The sequence below is a fragment of the Myotis yumanensis genome, unplaced genomic scaffold (genome assembly GCF_028538775.1).
Source record: "Myotis yumanensis isolate MYYU_CA2020_CCGP unplaced genomic scaffold, mMyoYum1.0.hap1 SCAF_7, whole genome shotgun sequence".
NCBI classification, from domain to species: domain Eukaryota; kingdom Metazoa; phylum Chordata; class Mammalia; order Chiroptera; family Vespertilionidae; genus Myotis; species Myotis yumanensis.
This window is the reverse complement of record NW_027223758.1, coordinates 38,747,655-38,765,750: the sequence shown is the minus strand read 5'-3', so window position 1 is coordinate 38,765,750 and position 18,096 is coordinate 38,747,655. Positions and strand designations below refer to the sequence as shown.

General features: G+C 42.1%; 2 protein-coding genes across 8 annotated transcripts in view; one reads left to right on the top strand and one right to left on the bottom strand.

Annotated features, from left to right (window-relative positions):
- The window catches only part of RPRD1B (regulation of nuclear pre-mRNA domain containing 1B), a 74,735-nt gene extending 64,993 nt beyond the window's left edge, over window positions 1-9,742 (bottom strand). For 3 of the 5 annotated variants that reach the window (XR_011472152.1, XR_011472153.1, XM_070420304.1), the window contains exons 1-2: window positions 9,236-9,742; window positions 3,408-3,537 (exon numbers count right to left, since the gene is read on the bottom strand). Coding sequence is in view for 3 of the 5 variants with exons in the window: in XM_070420304.1 (XP_070276405.1) it covers window positions 3,408-3,537; window positions 9,236-9,386 (281 nt within the window). In the remaining 2 variants the exon portion in view is untranslated. The remainder of the gene's footprint in view (window positions 1-3,407; window positions 3,538-9,235) is intronic. The other 2 variants (XM_070420305.1, XM_070420302.1) reach the window with 2 other exon arrangements.
- Window positions 9,743-9,899: 157 nt separating this feature from the next.
- TTI1 (TELO2 interacting protein 1) overlaps window positions 9,900-18,096 on the top strand; it is a 48,226-nt gene continuing 40,029 nt past the window's right edge. For all 3 annotated transcript variants that reach the window (XR_011472151.1, XR_011472150.1, XM_070420301.1), the window contains exon 1: window positions 9,900-9,923. The gene's annotated coding sequence lies outside the window, so the exon portion shown is untranslated. The remainder of the gene's footprint in view (window positions 9,924-18,096) is intronic.

Here is an 18,096-nt window from a genome sequence, read left to right as displayed (position 1 = left end):
TGCTGGCTTAGGCCTGCTCCCGGGTGGCAGAGGGCAGGCCCAATCCCTAAGTGCAGCCCCTGGTCAGGCTCAGACCAGGGCCGATTGGGGAGTTGGGGTGCCGCCCCCTGTCATGCACAGAGCAGGGCGGATCAGCGGGTTGGGGCGCTGCACCCTGTCACACTCAGGGCAGGGCCAATGGGGAGGTTATGGCTCTACCCTGTCACACATAGAGCAAGGCCCGTGGGGGCAGTGGGGGGGTTGGGGCACCATCCTCTATCACCCACAGAGCAGGGCCGATCAGGAGGATGGGGCGCCACCACTGTCACACTTGGGGCAGGGCCGATGGAGTGGTTATGGCTCTACCATGTCACACACAGAGCAGGGCCCGTGGCAGCAGCGGAGGGGGGCGGGGGGAGTTGTGGCCCCGCCCCCTGTCACACACAGAGCAGGGCTGATCAGGGGGTTGGGGCACCTTCCCCTATCAGGAACAGAGCAGGGCAGATAGGGAGGTTGTGGCCCCGCCCCCTGTTACACACAGAGCCGCAGGGCAATCAGGGGGTTTGGGCGCTGCCCCCTGTCACACTGATCCCGGTGCCGGGAGGCATATTACCCTTTTACTATATAGAATAGAGGCCTGGTGCACGGGTGGGGGCCAGCTGGTTTGCCCTGAAGGGTGTCCTGGATCAGGGTGGGGGTCCCCACTGGGGTGCCTGGCCAGCTGAGGGCTGTTTTCTGGGTGGTGAGTGACTGGAGCTCCCAACCGCTCCTTTTCTTTTTTTTTTTTTTTTTTTTATTCTGGGCCAGCTTTAGCTCTGAGGCCTCGCTGCTGAAAACACTGATACAAAGTTTCAGTCCGGCTGGGTTTCAGTCTGCTGTTTTCTGGTGTTTTGTTTACCTTCTTACTGAGAGGCCGGCAGTGCAGGCGGGGAATGTTGGAGTACTCCTTCACTGCAGCAAGCAAGCTTCCCTGCTCGCTTCAGTGCCTGGCTGCCGGCCGCCATCTTGGCTGACAGTTAATTTGCATATACTCACTGATTAGCCAATGAAAAGGGTAGCGGTTGTACGCTAATTACCATGTTTCTCTTTTATTAGTGTAGATACCCTTTTATTATATAGGATTCTTCATCAATTTTGGCCAATAGTAATAGATCAATTATCTTTGTTCATCAATTGGCCAAAGGAAAACCATACAGAGAGCACTTCTAACTATAGATAAGGTACATTACTATTGAAGTGGAATGGCTGGCCTTTCTGTTCTAACAATGGTAGGGGGAGGGGCTTGGAAACATGGGGGTCCCAAATATAATACTCAAATATGACACTAAAAGAACTAGAAGAATGCAAATAATACTACTACTAATAATAAAATAAATAACTTGGAGATTTTTTTTTATTAAAAAGGACCATGTTTCCTTCCTCACAGTTTCTCCTAGATAGGTCTTAAGATATTACCAAATAGAAAAGGGATTTTCTATCCTGATATTTATTGTTCATTCTCCTTCTGCCATCCCCTTCTATTTACCCTTTTCTGAATTTGGGGCAGCTAACGATTACTGTTCAATTTTTGAATAAAAATGTTATATTTAATAATGCTACAGAAAACTATTTTAGCCAATTTCCTACACCCTAAATTAATTAATTCATTAAATATTTACTGAATCTCTCTCTGTGCCAGGGCAGACCACAATGTGGCCCAGCTCCTGGGACACCAGCATTCACAGCAAGGCTACATAAATGGTATCCCCTTAAAGCTACATAACCCAGCAGCTCTGTGCCAGACACTTCACTAAGCGTATTCCTATGAAGTAACAAAGACCTTGGATGAGTCATTGTACTATGTACTTTCAAACATACTGCTTTGCTTTTTTTTTTCTTGCATGTGCCCTGACTGGGGATTGAGCCTGCAACCTTGGTGTATCAGGACAAGGCTCTAAGCAAGTGAGCTGCCCTGCCAGAGCATTTTTTTCCCTATTGATTTGAGAGAGTAAGAGGGGGTAGGGGAGAGAGAAAGGATGTTTCAAGTGCTAGACTGGATTTGTTGTTTCACTTACTTATGCATTCATCATTTCTTATGTGCCCTATACAGGATGGAACCCACAACCTTGGCATGTTGGGACGAGGCTCTAACCAACTGAACTGCCCAGCCAGGGTGACCATACTGTTTTACTTTAGCCTCACAACTCTAATTAGGAAACTTGGGCTCAAAAAGCTAAGTATCACATATAAAGTCACTCAGTGTTGAAGGCAGAGCTACAGCCAATGTCTAAGAAACAGAACTAAATCTCCTCAAAACAAGAAAAAAACCTATCTCCAGTTTCAAACAGCTACTCTAGTAGTTTGTTCTAAGTTTACTCTCTGTTATAAGGAGACAAGTTCATAACACATTGTCTTTGTTCATCAATTTATTCAATTTCATAACACATTTTCTTCAGTGCCCATGTTCAACAAAAGAGCGAACCAGCTATGTAGTGGACAAACAAGTCTTTTTTTTCCACCTCTAGAAATCTAGACGTAATTTCTTTCTTTTGGATTTCTCATTTTATTCCTTTAAATGTTTTAAATCTTTCATGGAGTGCAGACTTATTTTCACATTTAAGACTTTTCACTTACACTTTAGACCCTAGAACAATTTTTATTTAACCCAGTAGTCTCCTTTGTGTACGTCCCAATTTCCTTTTGCAAAGACATTCATTTTTTTATGTTTACTGAATAATAAGTTAGTGCAAAATTGTTTTTCTCTGCTCTTCCTAGGCAACTAACTTGTGTGTATAGAAAAACAACTTGTTTTTAAATGAATAAGAACGATTTATAAAACTTTTAATCAAATGGATGTTTTCTGTGATACTAGGTATATGTGTGCTTTATGCTCCAGTCCTCTCTGTTATAAAACACAACAGTGCAAAGACTTCATATGATATAGCCAGAGCAAATATCTACTTTCCACACTAGTAATTACCTTTGCAGCGACAGTAATGATCACTATTTCTAGTAAACCAGACATCCAGAAGGAAGGAAGTAAAAATAAAGGCATAAGTAACTAATTTCTTGCTAATGTTTTGTTACTGGAAGGTTCCCTTGTACTATTTGGCTTTATGTTTTAGACCATAAGCTAGAGACAATTCAGCCAAAGAAAGAAAAATACCATACTCAAGAAATGAATTCAATAAATGACTACATCTAGGGAAAAGGATGATTCAAGTGCTAGACTGAATTCCTTAATGCATCAAAATGTTTATATGGCTGAGGTAGTTTTTAAAGGCCCAGCAAAATATAAAACCATAACTTAGCCTTTGCATCACTCTGTGAAGCACATCTATGTAAAGTACAAGTTATCAATTTACAAAAGTTACCTTGAAAAAGGAAAGAACAAAAAGGAGGAAAGGTAATATATTTTAAAGTAAAACAAAAAAAAAGAGACAACATACCTGGCAACATGAGAAAAAGCATCCACAAGGACAGATTCAAATTCTCTAGTGAATTCAGGTCCTTTCCTTTTACTGTTTTGGATGACATCATTTGCTAAATATAGAAAAGTAAGCTTTCTATTTGATTTGGCTGGAAAAAAGAAAAGATAATTTAACTTACATTAAGGAAATTCTCAATTCACAATTCTTTGCCCTAAGCCACTCCTAAGTTATATAGTAAGACAAGCATTATCTACTTGAGGTCAAGACTGCTACGTATTTGAAAAACCAACTAAGGAACTCCTAACAAAACTCTAACAAAAGAGGTTTGAGAATACAATTTTTGTAAAAACAAAACAAAAATGGACCGTCTTCACTTCTGTGTTATTTTAACCAGGGTAATTAATGAGCAGTAAAAATGAAGATAATCTGAAGAAAATTCCTAAAGGATAAGCAGTCAATATTCTCCAGAAGACATGTTAAAGCCAAGGTTTTCATTTACTCTATTGTAAAAATGAGCTTTTCTAACTCACTATTATTAATTGTCAAATACTGCAGAATGAAAGACTGAGGTGGGTTCCTATAATTTATGCTCCTAGACTGAGAATTTTTCTTTGAACATTCTAATACCCATCATTAGTCAATTACATCAATTCTAAAATCCAGAGCAATCTCTAGATGCACCAATGGATATTATATCTCAAATACAAATATACACTGCTATATTTTTAATGAAAATTTAAACATGTCTGAAATCTGGATATGCAAAGTTATGGGTTCCACAAAAACCATAATTTTTCTCTTATACATACTCTATGTAGTATTTTCTATTACTCTATACTAGGTATCATATATTAAACCATAAAAACTTCAGGCAATATGTCTGAGTTACAGTTGCTTGGGGAAACATTACTGAATTTCCTGGCTATTATGCACATAACTTCTCAACCGTAAAGTTACATAATTACAATTTTTGATCCCAGTTTTCTTTTAAAAGAAATAAATAAGAACACAATCAGACAGTTCAAAACACTAAATTTTCTTAAACCACAATGCCAAAGTACCTGAAAAATTCAAGCAAGCCCTATGTTAACCTTTACACACACCAAGTCCTTACTCCGCTTCTCTCAGAAACGTTTCTTTTGAAATGCACACAGCATGTATAAATTCTGACATAGCAGACATTGACACTTTTAAGTGTAGCCACAGAAGAATAACCCAAGTTAAAAACGAGATTTTTAGAACATATTATAGTTTAAACTGATGACTTGAAGTGCTCAAAAAATTAAGTATGAATATACTGAATTGTATAAACCTTCTGGTAACAACCTAATTTTGATGGCCAACTGGTGAGAAATATTGAAAACCTGGAGCTATGCTGCTACAAAGGTATGATTATGGCAAAATGTTTTTTTGTTGTTTTTGTTTTTGTTTTTAAGGGGAAAAAGCAAACCTTGTTCTGGGATGTTGCAACAAGTAAAACTACCAAGTCTATAATGCCATGAAAGTTAACAGATTCTAAAGTAAAACAGAACTTCAACAAAGCAAATTTGACTTCACAAAAGCAAAGCTTTACAAATTCCATATGCTTAATGTTAAAAAACTCAGAATTCATATTATAAAATGCTATGGACATTCAAGAAAGACTTGATATATTTTTCAGTATTACAAATATGATAGCTAAGAGGCCAGAGAGTCAAGGTTTTCACTATCTACAATACCAATTACTTTTCATCATCCTTAAATTTAGCAATGAGTACTTAATTAGGATAAAACTTTATCCCTCCACATCCAGCATCCTGAACAGTCAATATAAGCACCATGTGTGTAAAGGTGATATGACAAAGTCCTAGAGCACTTTAACACACAGTCATAATGCACACAACACACACACCCTCCACTCCAGCTCCAGGTGACAGCTCACTTGTTCAGATATCTTTCCAATATGACAAAATAGATCTTTTCACACTCTACTGATGCACATTCCAAAGTGGTTGAAATAGTTATTGAGCAAAGTTTAAATAACTAGTTGACCAAAAATGTTCACTGTTTGGCTGGTTTTGACAACTAGAAAAGAAAGTTTGTAAAAAAGGCTTATTTGCATTCAGGCCAAGATAAAACAAACACATTTGTAAAAAATATTCATCTAAGAGTATTTTACACCAAACAGTTTCATAAAGATAGGGAGAATAGAGCTCAAAGAGATAAATTAAGAATCAGTCTTAGAAAAGAAAACAATACATCAGCAATAGAAGAAAATAATACATCAGCAATAGACGTAGTACTTACATTAAGAAAAAGTAATTTTTTTAAATGTGGTAAATATTTTTTGAAGGCAACTCAGAGATAGTTTGTGAACATCTTAGGGAAAATGGCTTGACCATAGATAGAACTGTCCACTTAAAAGACTCAGGGTTGGCTAGAACCTAAGGGGTGGTCAATTTGAACATTAGGGCACAAACTATTTTCCACTTTAGTGTAGGGGCATTTTCAATTCATGAAGCCTGGATATTAGGAAGCTGTATCCTGATACTTGGAAGCGTATCCTCTAGCTTTGCACTGTCCAATATGGTAGCCACTAGCCACATGAATGAACACTTGAATTATGACTAGCAAAACTCAGGAACTAAATTTTTTATTGTATTTATTTAAAATTTTCATTGCTTAATCACACATTTCAAGTGCTCAGTAGGCACCTGTGGCAAGTGGCTACCTTGTTGGACAGCACAGATATAAAACATTTCTATCATCACAGAAAGTTGTATTAGTGCTGTTTATTCAAAATGTCAGAGACCACAATTTAACTCCTACTAAGCAACTTTTTAACTGGGTAACAGGTACCATGCTAAATACTGTAGGTGTTACAAAGAAACAAGAGGTCTAGTTTCTTCCTCAAAACACAACCTAGTGAAAAAGAGGTAACTAGAAAGAATGAAATACAGCAGTCTGTCAGTATTATCTACGAGGGGGGATGGTTCCAAGACCTCCTCATCCTCCTAACCCCTGTGCCAATACCAATATCTACAGACGCTCAAGTCCCTTATATAAAACTAGAGGCCCGATGCACAAAATTTTTGCAAGGGTAGGCCTTCCTTCCCCCGGCTGCCAGCTTTGCATCCTCATCCACCGCCACATACCCCACCAGTTCCCCGGTTCTGCAGAGCCCCCGATCAACCGCCCCGCAGAGGGTGTCCTGGGCCTCCCTCTGCGGGGTGATCACAGAGCCCTCCCCAGACCAATCGCATCGCACCCGCCTTGGCTGGCCTGGCACCAGTGTGTCATAGCGTGGTGGTCGTTCCGTTCAGCTGTTGGGTCAATTTGCACATTATGCTTTTATTATTATAGATGATATACAGCATTTGCATATCCTAAGCAAATCCTCCTATATATTTTCAATCATCTCTAGATTACTTATAATACCTAATAAAATATAAATACTATGTAAGTAGTTGCTACATTGTATTGTTTAGGGAATAATGACAAGAGAAAATAATGACATGCTCAGTACAGATGCCACCATCCTAGACCTAACTACACAGTACACATCAGCAACACCATAACTTTTTCTTTAGAATATGTTCAATCCATGGTTGGATGCAGAACCTATGGATACAGAGGCCAACTGTAAATGTTAAATTGGTGTGGGATGGCAGGTTGTGATTAATTCTAATAAAAGCGCTACAGGTTTGGTTGGAAGGTTATGATCACGCTCACTTATTGCACGTAAGTGCACTGAGGCACTGGGTACTTGAAAGCACAAGTTTTGGTGTCAGAGAGCTCTGGGCTCAGGTCCCAGCTGTGTGACCCTGAACAAAGCACTTAATCTTCCCATACCTTTATCTTCTTATCCATAAAATAGGGATAACAATGCTGGCCATAACTTTCCATCATGTGAGATTAGGGTTAAAGGAGCTTCATAAATTAATGGACTTTCTAAATGGTTCCCCCATCATCACCCCAATAACTCAAGTAGGGTGAGGTGGGGAATCAAGAAGGCTTCCGAAAAGATGTGATATTTGAGATGGACTCTCTAACCTGACTCAGAGCCTACCAGATAGGATCCTATAGAGGCAATTCACATTTTCCCACATCTCAGATGTTAGAAATACTGTATTTGAATGGCACAGTGAGGTACATGAAGGAGGTTCTGGGACCTGTAGGCTCTATCCCCCAACTTCCCAGAAGGCTGAAGGGACCTCTATCTTAGCATAGTACATATTTGGAGGTGGGTCTCTGCTAGAGGACTAGAACTGACTCTCCTGAAAGAATCCTGAATTTTGGTGTCTGCCACCTGCTGTAGTCTGAGCTTCATTCACAGGTTGCAAGGCCTTAAAAATACCACTTAGCCACTTCAGTTTCCTCATCCGTAAAACAGGGTAGAATCCCCACCTCACTAATCATAGAGAACACAGGTAAGTTGTTTCTTAAAGGGCCTATCACATATAGGCTTCGTGTCCTCTGCTTTGCAGTGGTTCTCAACCTGTGGGTCGCGACCCCTTTGGCAGTCGAACGACTCTTTCACAGGGGTCGCCTAAGACCATCCTGCATATCATATATTTACATTACGATTCATAACAGTAGCAACATTACAGTTATGAAGTAGCAACGAAAATAATTTTATGGTTGGGTCACAACATGAGGAACTGTATTTAAAGGGCCAGAAGGTTGAGAACCACTGTGCTGGGGACTCATCAGGATAGCAGATGGCTGCGTAGGTGACCATCTTTCCCCACCAGACTGTAAGCAACATAAAGGTGAAGACCCCACCTCACCCTGAGCAATCAGTAACCCCATCTCGCTATTTTTTATCGAATGCCAGCACTGTGTCTGACACCATTTAGATTATTCTCTTTACTACAGCCTCAGATTTTTCTCATCTGCAAAGTCTCTACTTCACAGGACTCTGAAAACTTAAAAAATGACAATGCATGTAAAGATATCAGTCCTGGGCCTGGCACATGATAACGGCACAGTAAATATCATCATCTCCACTTTATAGGTAAGGAAACAGAGGACCAAAGAGGCTAAGCTGCTGGAGTCAGTAAATGTCAAAGTCAGGCTGCAATTCCAGAGAGTTGGCCTCTGGAGCCAACACGCTTTCAAGCACCCAACCTAGTGCCTGGCACATAATCGGCTGAGATCCAGGAGTGTCTGTTCGATGGTGAGCGGGGTCTGGAATCAATGAAAGTCGCGTGGGAAGAGGAGCCTATGTGGTGTGGGCCTTTAACCTCTCTACACTGGGAGTCACGGAACTCACTTCCCCGGGCTGTGCTGGGGACTGAGTGCGAGCATACATGCACCCGTCCTGGCATAATGACTGGCACCGAATAAGGGCTCTGCAAGCGGCAGCTATCCTCGTCCTCATTTTGCAGATGAGCAAACAAGCGGCACACGGATGGAGAAACTCGCCCAATATCGCCCAGATAGCTGCGTGGCTGAGCCAGGACTCATCGAGGCAGTCTTACTCCACAGTCTGCTGGCTCTCGCTCCAAATGCCCAGTCAAGCGCCTGGCACACGACAGGCTCGGCCAGTAACCTCCACAGGGCGCTGAGCACGGCCCAGATAATAATAGCGACAAGTGTCAGGAGGAACCCGGAGGGAAAGCGGCCGGCTGAACTGGGAGTCCGAGCACTGGCGCCCTGGGTGGTGGAACCCCCGACAAGTACCTGAAACCTTCCTCGTTTCCCTTTTCCGAGAAATGGGGTAACACTGTCTCCAGCCTCAGAAGCGCGATCAGAGCCCGGGCCTGGAAAGCAACACTCATGGAAGAAGCTCGAGGGGCCCCTGCAGCGGGTGGAGGAGAGGACGGCCCGGGGAGGGCTCGGGAGGGCGGGGGGAGGGTGTTTACCTTTGCGCAGCTCGCGGTGCCACACCGAGACGATGGGTCCCGCGTGCTTGCGGTGGTGGATGAGCCACAGAGACAGGGTCTGCACGCTCTGCTGCGAGTTGCTCAGCTCCGAGAGCTTCTTCTCCAGCGCGGATTCCGAGAAGGAGGACATGGTGGCGGCGGCGAGGCCCGGCGGGGAGCGGCCTGGGCCGCCCAGTGCGGCGGGAAGAGCGACGGCAGGAGGCCGGGGCCTCACCAGACCGCCCGCGAGACTCTTTACTCACTGACAGGCAGCCAGGCGGGCAAGGGGGAGGGGGATGGGTCTCCGCAGTAACAGCCGCCGGCGCCGCCGCCACAAGATGGCCACCGACCTCTCACCCCGCCGGGAGAGCAGGGTCAAAGGGCAAGGGCCGGAGGAGCTGGACGCCGGGAGGTCTCAGGGCTGTAGATCCACTCCTCCAGTGGCGGCGGCGGCCTCTCTGAACCTCGTTCAGGGCACTTCGGAGGGGAAAGGAACGCAGTTCGGCGGCGGCCTCCGGAAGATGCTTTCGCCGCTCGCGCCCGCACGCCGGCGCAGTGTGTCTCTCCGGAACCCTTTCTCCGGCTCCCGCGGAACTTTTCTGGCGCGGCGCGGCGCGGCGCTCTGGTTATGCGTCACTTCCGGCGGGGCGGAGGAGGCGGGACAGTGAGGGAAAGGCTGGAAGACGAGGTAAGGGAAGAGTGGCGGGAGCAGGAGGGAGATCAACAACTGGTGGCCCTTAGCGGGGGATCCCGAGGGGACACTGAGGCTGAGACCGTGACCTGGGAATGTAGGGAGGCTTTCTCACCTGACAAAATCTGAGCCGCATTCTTTCTCCATAAACACTGCTCCTTGGCTGCCCACCCCCCAAAGCTTTTTGCTCTGCCAAGCCACCCACGTGCCCTTTCCCGCCTCCATACGGTAGCTCTTACTGTTCTTTCTCCAAAGGTGACGCCCCTCCGTCTCACCTGATGGACTCCCATTCGGCTTCAGGTCCACCCTTTAATGTCCAGTCCTTATGTCATAAAACACACTAGGCTGCTCTTGGCTCTTAATTGGCGGCTTTATTTGGGAAAGTACATGCTGTCTCTGGAGGTCCGTTTTACTGTTCCTCAAATTTAAGTAACGTTAACTTTGGAGTTGGAGGCCGAGAAGTGAATGGGTCCATTGACCTCCTTTAAGAAACGCTGTTTCAGACACTGAAACCTTTTACTGTTTTCAAAAAGTTTTAAATTCCAGTTATCAAATCAGCAGAGAAATTTGTCTTTCTGCTCTGGGAATAGTGGTAGGAAGTTGGTTTTTGCAGACATATGGAATTTTAGGATTTCCTGATCATCATGGAACTTATCAGTTGTGGGTGGACTCCAGCTAGGAGACAGTCTTCTAGTTGATGCCTGTTTTTGCTTTTAACTCACTGTATTGTAGTTATTTGCTTAGGTGCTTCTCCTCCAGACTAGAATCATAATCATGGCCAACATAGTGAGCAGTTGCTATGAACCAGTTAACAATATTTTCATTTAGATACTCATTCAGTCCATAAGACAAATTGTGAGGTACGCATTGTGTAATTCCCGTTTGGCAAATGAGGAAACAGGCTGAGAGAGATTAGGTAACCTTACCCAAGACCACATAACTGAATTTGAGGGAAGGAACTGCATCTTATCTTTTTTACCCCAACAGCTGATTCATAGCTGATTGAGTAAATTACTATAAAAGAGATGAATAGCCTAAAATCACACAGTCAACATATATATATATATATATATATATATATATGCCTAATATGCAAGTTGGCTCCTCGGGAGTTCTACCAGGAGACCAGGAGTTCGCTCGCTTGCTATGACATGCACTGACCACCAGGGGGCGGCGCAGAATGAAGGAAGGCCCCGGCCTGCCCTGATCACTGGCCAGGCCTAGGGACCCTACCTGTGCATGAATTTCATGCACCGGGCCTCTATTCTAATTATAATTACAACCTAGGGTCTTTGAGTCCAAATCTAGTGTATCTATCTTTGTGTATTAAGTAACACTCATATACTGAGCACTTTTATACCGAACCACTTTTTTTTTAAATATATTTTTATTGATTTCAGAGAGGAAGGGAAAGGGAGAGAGAGATAGAAACATCAATGATGAGAGAGAATCATTGATCGGCTGCCTCCTGCACACACCCCCAGTGGGGATCTAGCCCGAAACCCAGGTATGTGCCCTTGACTGGAATCGAACCTGGTACCTTTTAGTCTGCAGGCTGATGCTCTGTCCTCTGAGCCAAACCATCTAGGGCCCAAACCACTTTTATTAAGCACATTACATACATTCTTTTATTTAATCATTACAATAGTCCTATGGAGTGGACATTATTATCACTATTGGATAAATTAGAAAACATAAAATATGGGTGAGTACCCAATGTCACTTAGACATAGGAAATAACAGAGCCAGGAGTCAAATCAAGGTTATCTGATGTCAAATCCCAAATTCTTCACTCCTGAGCCAGTGGTTCTCATTCATTCAGTGAATAATTTTGAGTATCTATGTCTGAAGCACTATTCTAGGGAAACAGTGAGAATCCATTATCTTGGAAGCTTAACTAATATAGGGAAAGGCAAATAAACATGCAAGTATAAAATGAGTCAGGAAGTGATGAGTGCTTTAAATAAAAATCAAGGAGGGTAAGGGGGATGAGGAGTGTATGTGTGGGTGGATAGGAGGCTATTATATATGCTGGTCAGAGAAGGCCTCACTGAGACAGTAACATTTGATCAGAGCCCTGAAAAAAAAAAAAAGGGAAAACAAGCCATATACTATGTAGTGGAATGTTGCTCCAGAGAGAAAACCAAGTACCAAGTCCTGAGGTTACACCACTTTGGGCATTTGTCAGAGACAGCAAGGAGGACAGAGTGGCTGAAGTGATCTGAAGCAGAAGGCTGGAAGCAAGCTCAGAAAATTAGCCTGGGACCCCATTGCATGGGGACTTGAAGCAAATTAATGACTTTGGGTATTACTCTGAGTGAAATGAGAGTCCACTGGGTGGTTTCGAGTAAAAAGAGAAGCATTGTGGCTGTTAAATAGAAAGTAGTAAGGGGGCCAGGGTAGATGCAGGAAGACCAGTTTGGCAGCTGTTGTAATAACCCAGGTGAAAGGATGACTCAGACTAGGGTGGAGGTAGTATAAAGGGTTCGATTCTGGGGCTATTTTAGAGGAGGTAACAGAATTTGTTGATTTAGACTCAGATATGGTGCACCCCACCACCACCACCACCTCCCCAACATCCCGTAGTGTGTGTGGGGCAAGGTGGTCTCAGGAAAGGAACAATGGCTTCTGCCACCACGGCTGTCTGGGAGGAAGCTGCCCACCTCCCTTCTCTCCCCCAGCTCTCATGCTAATTCCAGACAATTCTGTTTTCCCCATATGTCCCTGGTTCCTTACAAGCTGCTGCCCAGCACCGGAGCTCAAAGGGAGGGAGTCAAGTTTTGGAATAAGTCAGTGCTTGAACTCTTGAAGAGGAAATGCCTGACAATCCCCTGGCCTCCCCTGCCCCCCAGTGTCTTATGTCCATTGGTTATGCTTATATGTATGCATACAAGTCCTTCAGTTGATTTTTTACCCCCTCCTCCTGCCCCCTCAACCCTGCCCAGCCTTCCCGCTGTAGTTTGATAGTCTGTTCGATGCTGCTCTACCTCTGTATCTATTTTTGTTCATCAGTTTATAATGGTCTTTATTATCCATAAATGAGTGAGATCATGTGGTATGTTTCTTTCATTGACTGGCTTATTTCACTTAGCATAATGCTCTCCAGTTCCATCCATGCTGTTGCAAATGGTAAGAGTTCCTTCTTTTTTACAGCAGCATAGTATTCCATTGTGTAAATGTACCACAGTTTTCTAATCCATTCATCTGCTGATGGGCACTTAGGCTGTTTCCAGATCTTAGCTATGGTAAATTGTGCTGTTATGAACATGGGGGTGCATATATCCTTTCTGATTGGTGTTTCTGGTTTCTTGGGATATATTCCTAGAAGTGGGATCAATGAGTCAAATGGGAGTTCCATTTTTAACTTTTTGAGGAAACTCCATACTGTCTTCCATAGTGGCTGCACCAGTCTGCATTCTCACCAGCAGTGCACGAGTGTTCGCTTTTCTCCACATCCTCTCTAGCACTTGTCGTTTGTTGATTAGTTGATGATAGCCATTCTGACAGGTGTGAGATGGTACCTCATTGTTGTTTTGATTTGCATTTCTCGGATGATTAGTGACTTTGAGCATGTTTTCATATGTCTCTTGGCTTTCTGAATGTCCTCTTTTGAAAAGTGTCTATTTAGGTCCTTTGCCCATTTATTGATTGGATTGTTTATCTTCCTTTTGTTAAGTTGTATGAGTTCCCTATAAATGTTGGAGATTAAACCCTTATCGGTGATAACATTGGCAAATATGTTCTCCCATGCAGTGGGCTTTCTTGTTGTTTTGTTAATGGTTTCTTTTGCTGTGCAGAAGCTTTTTGTTTTGATGTAGTCCCACTTCTTTATTTTCTCTTTAGTTTCCAATGCCCTAGGAGCTGTATCAGAGAAGAAATTGCTTCAGCATATGTCTGAGATTTTGTTGCCTTTGGATTCCTCTAGTATTTTTATGGTTTCCCGTCTTACATTTAAGTCCTTTATCCATTTTGAGTTTATTTTTGTGTATGGTATAAGTTGGTGATCTACTTTCATTTTTTTGCATGTATCTGTCCAATTTTCCCAACACCATTTATTGAAGAGACTGTCTTGACTCCATTGTATGTTCTTGCCTCCCTTGTCAAATATTAATTGAGCATATTGGTTCGGGTCGATTTCTGGGCTCTCTATTCTATTCCATTGATCGATATGTCTGTTCTTGTGCCAGTACCAGGCAGTTTTGAGAGCAGTGGCTTTGTAATACAGCTTGATATCTGGTATTGAGATCCCACCTACTTTGTTCTTCTTTCTCAAGATTGCTGCAGCTATTCCGGGTCTTTTTTTATTCCAGATGAATTTTTCTAGGTCTGTGAAATATGCCGTTGGTATTTTAATGGAAAGTGCGTTGAATTTATAGATTGCTTTGGGTAGTATGGACATTTTAATGATGTTGATTCTACCAATCCAAGAACATGGTATGTTCTTCCATCTCTTTATGTCTTCCTCTATCTCTTTTTTCAACGTCCTGTACTTTTCTGAGTAGAGGTCTTTTGCCGCTTTAGTTAAGTTTATTCCTAGGTAGCTTAATTTTTTTGGTGTGATGGTAAATGGGATTGCTTTTTTAGACTCTCTTTCTGTAAGTTCACTCTTGGTGTATAGAAATGCCATAGATTTCTTGGCGTTAATTTTGTATCCTGCTACATTGCCAAATTCATTTATCAAGTCTAATAGTTTTTTGATGGAGTCTTTAGGGTTTTTTATGTACAATATCATATCATCTGCGAATAAGAACAGTTTTACTTCTTCTTTTCTAATTTGGATGCCTTTTATTTCTTCTTCTTGCCTAATTACAATGGCTAATACTTCTAGTACTATGTTGAACAGGAGTGGTGAGAGTGGACATCCCTGTCTTGTTCCCGTTCTTAAGGGAAATGGTTTTAGTTTTTGCCCATTGAGTATGATGTTGGCTGTGGGTTTGTCATATATGGCTTTTATTATGTTGAGGTATGATCCTTCTATTCCCACCTTGCTGAGAGTTTTTATCAAAAATGGGTGTTGGATTTTGTCAAATGCTTTTTCTGCATCAATTGATATGACTATGTGGTTTTTTTCTCTCAATTTGTTTATGTGATGTATCACGTTTATTGATTTGCGGATATTGTACCATCCTTGCATCCCTGGGATAAATCCTACTTGGTCATGGTGTATGATCCTTCTGATGTACTGCTGGATCCGATTTGCTAAGATTTTGTTGAAGATTTTGGCATCTATGTTCATGAGGGATATTCTCTTTCCTTGTAATTCTCTTTCCTTGTGTTGTCTTTACCTGGTTTTGGTATTAGGGTGATGCTGGCTTCATAGAATGAGCTTGGAAGTGTTCCTTCCTCTTGAATTTTTTTGAAAAGTCTGAGGAGGATAGGTTTTAGTTCTTCCTTGAATGTTTGGTAAAACTCCCCTGTGAAGCCGTCTGGCCCTGGGTTTTTGTTTGCTGGAAGCTTTTTGATGACTGCTTCAATTTCTTCCATAGTTATTGGCCTATTGAGATTTTTATTTTTTTTATTTTTTTTATATTTTATTGATTTTTTACAGAGAGGAAGGGAGAGAGATAGAGAGTTAGAAACATCGATGAGAGAGAAACACCGATCAGCTGCCTCCTGCACATCTCCCACCGGGGATGTGCCCGCAACCCAGGTACATACCCTTGACCGGAATCGAACCCGGGACCTTTCAGTCCGCAGGCCGACACTCTATCCACTGAGCCAAACCGGTTTCGGCGCCTATTGAGATTTTTAGATTCTTCCTGATTGAGTTTTGGAAGGTTGTATTTTTCTAGGAATATGTCCATTTCCTCCAGGTTGTCTAGTTTGTTGGAGTAGAGTTGTTCATAGTATTTTTTAACAATCCTTTGTATTTCTGTGGGGTCTGTTGTTATTTCACCTCTATCATTTCTGATTTTGTTTATTTGGGTCCTCTCTCTTTGCTTCTTGGTGAGCCTAGCTAGAGGTTCATCAATCTTGTTTATCCTTTCAAAGAACCAGCTCTTGGTTTCATTGATCTTATGTATTTTTTTTTTTTTTTTGGTCTCTATGTCATTTATTTCTGCTCTGATCTTTATTATCTCCTTCCTTCTGCTCACTCTGGGCTTTTCTTGTTATTCTCTTTCTAATTCTTTGAGTTGTAGAGTTAGATGATTTACTACCATTTTTTCTTGCTTTTTGAGGTAGGCCTGTAGAGCTATAAACTTCCCTCTCAGGACTGCTTTCATTGTGTCCCATAGGTTTTGGATTGTTGTGTTTTCATTGTCATTAGTTTCCAGGATGTTTTTAATTTCTTCTTTGATCTCATTGGTAACCAAATCAATATTTAATAACATGCTAGTCAGCTTCCAAGTGTTTGAGTGTTTTGGATTGTTTTTATTGTAGTTTATTTCTAATATTATGCCATTGTGGTCTGAGAAGATGCTTGGTATGATTTCAGTCTTCTTGAATTTGGGGAGACTTTGCTTGTGACCCAATATGTGGTCTATTTTTTAAAATGTCCCATGTGCACTTGAGAAGAACGTATATTCTGCGGCTTTGGGGTGAAATGTTCTGAAGATGTCAATTAAGTCCATCTGATCTAGTGAGTCATTTAGATTGCTGTTTCTTTGCTTATTGTTTGTCTAGCGGACTTATCCAGTGATGTCAGTGGTGTATTAAAATCCCCTACTATGAATGTATTGTTGTCGATCTCTCCTTGATATCTTCCAGGAGTTTTTTTATGTATTTGGGTGCTCCTACATTGGGTGCATATATGTTTATCAGGGTTATATCCTCTTGTTGTATTGATCCCTTTAGTATTATGAAGTGGCCTTCCTTATCCCTTGTTATGGCCTTCACTTTGAGGTCTATTTTCTCAGATATAAGTATTGCTACCTCAGCTTTTTTTTTCATTTTCATTTGCCTGAAAGATATTTTTCCATCCCTTCACTTTCAGTCTGTGTGAGTCCCTTCTGCTGAGGTGGGTCTCTTGTAGACAGCAAATGTATGGGTCATGTTTTTTTATCCATTCAGCCACTTGATGTCTTTTGATTGGAGCATTTAGTCCATTTACATTTAAAGTTATTATTGAAAAGTACTTGTTTGTAGCCATTTTTATTTTTTGTGCCTGTGTTCTTTCTTAGCTTTTTATTTCTTCTTTTTACACCAGTCCCTTTAGCATTTCTTGCATTGCTGGCTTGGTGGTGATAAACTCCCTTAGCCTTTTTTTGTCTGTGAAGCTGCTTATTTCCCCTTCAATTTTGAATGATAGCCTTGCTGGATAGAGTATTCTTGGATTCAGTCCCTTGCTTTGCATCACTTTGTAAATTTCCGTCCATTCTTTTCTGACCTGGTGTGTTTCTGTTGAGAAATCATTTGATAATCTAATGGGAGATCCCTTGTATGTAACTTTCCGTTTCTCTCTTGCAGCCTTTAAGATTCTCTCTTTGTCCTGAACATTTGCCATGGTAATTATGATGTGTCTTGGTGTGGGTCTTTTCGGGTTCATCTTGTTTGGGACTCTCTTTGCTTGTGTGACCTTTTTCTTCCCCACAGCAGGGAAGTTTTCGGGCAATATTTCTTCAAATAGGTTTTCTAATCCTTGTTCCTCTTCCTGTTGTTCTGGCACCCCTATTATTCGTATATTGCTTCGTTTCATGTTGTCCCATAGCTCCCTTAGGCTCTCCTCCTGTCTTTTAATTTTTTCTCCAATTGCAGTTCAGTTTGGATGTGTTTTGCTTCCCTGTCTTCTAATTCGCTAATTCGGTCCTCCGCTTCTCCTAGTCTACTTTTGAAACTTTCCATGGTGTTTTTTATTGCAGCTATATCACTCTTCATTTTTTCTTGATTCTTACATAAGTTGTTGTTTTTTCATCCATTTTTTCTTGATTCTTGCACAAGTTGTTGATTTTTTCCTCCATCCAGTTTATGCACTCTAGGACCCTTATTCTGAATTCTTTTTCTGACATAATGCATGCCTCTGTTTCACTTAGCCGCTTTTCTGGCAATTCATCCTTTTCTTTCCTTTGAGGGTTTTTTTGTCTACCCATTTTTGGTCTCACCAACTGATCTAGATATCGAGTTGTGCAGTGGCTGCTCCTTGGGTGGTAGTCATTCCTCAGGCTGCAGTTTCCCCTCAAGTGGTCACAGTAGTGGCTGCTCCTCAGTTGGCATTGGCTCCTCTGGTGGGTGC